Source organism: Mandrillus leucophaeus, unplaced genomic scaffold, assembly GCF_000951045.1.
Source record: "Mandrillus leucophaeus isolate KB7577 unplaced genomic scaffold, Mleu.le_1.0 Scaffold527, whole genome shotgun sequence".
Lineage (NCBI taxonomy): Eukaryota > Metazoa > Chordata > Mammalia > Primates > Cercopithecidae > Mandrillus > Mandrillus leucophaeus.
This window is the reverse complement of record NW_012105664.1, coordinates 189492-193976: the sequence shown is the minus strand read 5'-3', so window position 1 is coordinate 193976 and position 4485 is coordinate 189492. Positions and strand designations below refer to the sequence as shown.

Genomic DNA, 4485 nt, shown 5'->3' with positions numbered 1-4485 from the left:
AAAAAATATATATATGTGTATGTATATGTATATATACGTGTGTGTGTGTGTATATATGTGTTTTGGCTTAAAACTTTTATTTATTTTTAGAGATGGGATTTCAGTCTGTCACCCAGGCTGGAATGCAGTGGTGCAAACACAGCTCACTGCAGCCTTGACCTCCTGGGTTCAAATGATCCTCCAGCCTCACCCTCCTGAGTAGCTGGGACCACAGACGTGCATCACCACGCTCAGATAATTTTTTTTTTATTTTTGTAGAGACAGGATCGTACTACATTGCCCCAGCTGGTCTCAAACTCCAGAGCTCGTGCAATCCTCCTGTCTCGGCCTCCCAAAGTGCCAGGATTATAGGCATGAGCCACCATGCCCTGCCTAAAACATTTTAATTTTTTACAAAAATTAGTTCGGCATGGTGGTGCGCACCTGTGGTCCCAGCTATTCAGGAAGCTGAGGCAGGAGAATGCTTGAACCCAGGAGGGGGCGTTGCAGTGAGCTGAGATCACGTCACTGCACTCCAACCTGGGTGACAGAGTGACACTCTGTCTCAAAAGAAAAGAAAAAAAATTAATTTTGACGTAGTTTCAAACTCACGGAAAAGTAGAGAGTTCTTTATATCCTTGAGCTAGATTCCCTAAATGTTAACCTTTTATCACATTTGCTTTATTCTTCTCTGTTTTTATGGGAGTGGGGCACAGTACCCTTTGAGAGTAAGTTGCGGGAATTATGGTCCGTTCCCTCTAAAAACTACATATTTCCTAAAACCAATAACATTGTTTGAAATAACTGGAGTTAGAAAATTAACACTGATACTATATTACCTCATGTGTAGGTCTTACTGGGTTCTGCTTATCCCAGCAGTGTCCTTTGTAGTTAAAAAGAAAGAAAGAAAAAAAAAGACCTGCATCCTGTGCTTCATGCAGTGGTTTATCTCCAGCCTTCTTTAATCTTAAACAACTCTTTAGTCTCTTTATGCTTCATAATACTGACATATTTGAGGAGGTACAGGCCAATAGTAGTGTCCCTTATTTCAGGTTTGTCTGATGTTTTATGTGTGACTAACAGCTCTCATGTCACTTTGTTTAAATTGCAGTTTGTTTTTGTTGGGGATTGATTTTTTTTTTTCCTACTTTAGAGCAATTTATTTTTAAATCCTTGATATTTTTGTATTGAAACATTGCCACAAAGTTGGAGACAATCTTGTTCTTATTTAATGAGCTGAATTTATATGGGTTTATTACAATTTCATGTATGTGTTGCTTTAGTAGGATCTTTTTGGTATTTTGGGCATAAAGATAACCATATTCCAGAACAGTTATCTTTTTGATCTAACTCTTCGTGAACTTATAAAATAATCATAATACTGAAACCTCCATCATATGTTCCTCCTTAGACATTACTTTAAAAAGTTACCAGAGGCCAGGCCTGGTGACTCAGGCCTGTAATCCCAGCACTTTGGGAGGCTGAGTTGGGAGAATCACCTGAGGTCAGGAGTTTGAGATCAGCGTGACCAATATGGGGTAACCCCAGCTCTACTAAAAATAGAAAAATTAACCACATGTGGTGACACGCACCTGTAATCCCAGCTACTCGAGAGGCTGAGGCACAAGAATCATGTGTTTATTTTATTCCTCTTTAGGATCAGTTCCTTTTTCTTAGGTGTCTGTTATTGTGGATTTGTAAAACAATACTTTACCTCAATTTGTTTTAGGATGTTCAAGATCCTTCAGTATTTGTAACTTTCCCTTTGGAAGAAGATGAAACTGTATCTTTAGTTGCTTGGACAACCACTCCCTGGACTCTACCTAGTAACCTTGCTGTCTGTGTCAATCCAGAAATGCAATATGTGAAGATTAAAGGTAAGTGGGAGACTGGTTACTTATGATTAGTATGGATAAGATAATTTTATATTTTGGAAAATGTGAAAGCTTTGTTTTTGCATGAAGAATAGAATTATTTGAAAAGAAGCTGACTTAGTTAGAAAAATAACCTTAAACATTTGTTTTCACTTCTAATTGAGAACTAACACAACAATCAAAATAATACAGAGATGTAAAAAGTAGAACATAAAATTTTCTTATAATTTCCCGTTTATAGTATGTTTTTCCACACCATGCCCCTGTGACAGATGAAGAATCTAAGATTCAGCGATGTGGCATCACGTCGTTATTAGTAATTGGTACCAGAACTTGAGAACTTTTTGCCTTTCAAATGTCCCCTGGTAGAGAGTTACCAGTCTCAACAAGGGCCTTTCCAAGATTTAAAAAGAAGTTTGGTACTTTGTGAACAAATACACCTTCAGGTTTGGATAGTTTTGTGGTGGTAAAAGAAAAAGAAAAACCTCATTGTCAGGAAAAAGGGTATGGCGCAGCTGCTGTGGAAAACAGTAACATTTCTTCAGAAAGCTGAATGGAATTAACACTGTGGCCCAGCAATTTCACTTCTGGGTGTTTTCCCCAAAGAATTGAAAGGAGTCTTGAACAGTTACTTGGACACCCATGTTCAAAGTAGCATTATTCTCGATAGTCAAAAGATAGAAGCATCCCAAGTGTCTCTCATTGGATAAATGAATAAACCAAATAGGGTATTTACATATGATGGAATATTATTCAGCCTAAAAAAGGAAGGGAATTCTGATACAGGCTAATCCTTGAATGAACCTGGAGGATATTATGCTAATTAAAATGAGCCAGTCACCAAAAGACAGATACTACATGATGAGGTATCGAGAAGTGAAATTCAGAGAGCAAAGACTAGTAGAATGGTGGTTGACAGAGGCTGGTAGGGAAGGGGGAGTTACTGTTATTAATGAGTACAGAGTTTCAGTATAGGAAAATGAAAAGGTTTGGGGTATTGATAATAGTAATGATTACACAAGATGGTAGATGTATTTAATGCTCTCTAAGAATGGTTACCATGATTTTTTTAAATAGTTGTATTAAAACAGTCAACTTAATTGAACAATAGCTTGTGCTGACAAGGGAAAAATACTGAGAAAGGAATGGGAAAAAGATTAGGTATCAGAAAAAAGGTACAGAGGGAGTTTTTTATTTGTTCTTTCCTGGGAGCAAATAGGGCTAAGAGTTGACCTGCTGGAAAGAGCTATTGGCCACAAAGAGACCTGGCTCAGGTGTCTGCAGCTGCTTCTCTGGAGCAAGGACAGTCCCATCTGCACAATTTCTCTGTGTCACTGGTGGGTCACTGGCCATTCTACAGTGAGCTTGACAATCTCAGCAGCCATCTGACTGAGATCTCAAGACACATCACCCATCTACCTGTGTATAACTCTTGTGCTTGACAGACTTTGTATCTGAGTTTTATCAGAAAATGTGGGCTCCACTTACAATGAAGTTCCTGTGAGGTCAGAGCTAGGGCGTGGCAGCCTTATTCGTAGTAGTTTTTCAATAAATTGCAAAGGCTTTTGCAATGACCCATAGAGACTTATAGTGAACTAAATATATGACATAGGCTGTAGTAAATATCACATATGTAATATCATAACTTACGAGTGAGGGTTTAAATTGGCCTAGATTTTCAGTATCAGAGTTTTAATTGTTCATACATTTGCTCCAGCTTTTCTTTTCCTAGGATGTCCCAGATATCCTCCAGAAAGACTTACAATAAGGGTACACAGATACATCAAGGACATTCATTGTCCCAGTATTGATAGTAGTGAAAATTTGAAAACAGTTTAAGTGTCTGTCAACTTGTTAGAAATAACTCATACCTCTGTAAAATGGAATCCTATAGAGCTCTTCAAAAGAATGAGAAAAGTCTGTATGTGCTAATACATGGAAGGATGTTGACAGTTTATTAAGTGAAAAGCTGCAAAACCAGATAGAATATTACCTCAATTAAAAAAGTAAAAAGAACTTACATATTTACATATATGGTTTTTTTTTTTTTTTTTTGAGACGGAGTCTTGCTCTGTCGCCCAGGCTAGAGTGCAGTGGCCGGTTCTCAGCTCACTGCAAGCTCCGCCTCCCGGATTCACGCCATTCTCCTGCCTCAGCCTCCCAAGTAGCTGGGACTACAGGCGCCAGCCACCTCGCCCGGCTAGTTTTTTGTATTTTTTAGTAGAGACGGGGTTTCATTGTGTTAGCCTGGATGGTCTTGATCTCCTGACCTCGTGATCCACCCGTCTCAGCCTCCCAAAGTGCTGGGATTACAGGCTTGAGCCACCACGCCCGGCCTACATATATGTTTGTTAGTATATACATAGAAAAATATCTGGATCAATAGATACCCAAATGAGAATGTCTGAGAGGGGATGATAATATGTGGCACTTACTTTGTGAGCTACTCTGTCAATGTTATTTTTAAACATTGACATGTTTACCCTATGAAGGAAAAAATAACGATTTACTTAAAATGGATATCTGAGCAATAAATAATAACTGCCGACTGCCTACGTGCATTTGATGTTTTTGTCGTTTTCATGTTTGGGAAGCAGTATACCGTAGTGTTCTTTGCAGTATTTCTCTGTGA

General features: G+C 38.5%; 1 protein-coding gene across 1 annotated transcript in view; it reads left to right on the top strand.

Moving 5' to 3' along the window:
• Positions 1-4485, top strand: part of IARS (isoleucyl-tRNA synthetase) — an 87805-nt gene that overhangs the window by 12709 nt on the left and 70611 nt on the right. The window contains exon 7 of the mRNA XM_011996872.1: positions 1709-1860. Within this exon, the coding sequence (XP_011852262.1) occupies positions 1709-1860 (152 nt within the window). The remainder of the gene's footprint in view (positions 1-1708; positions 1861-4485) is intronic.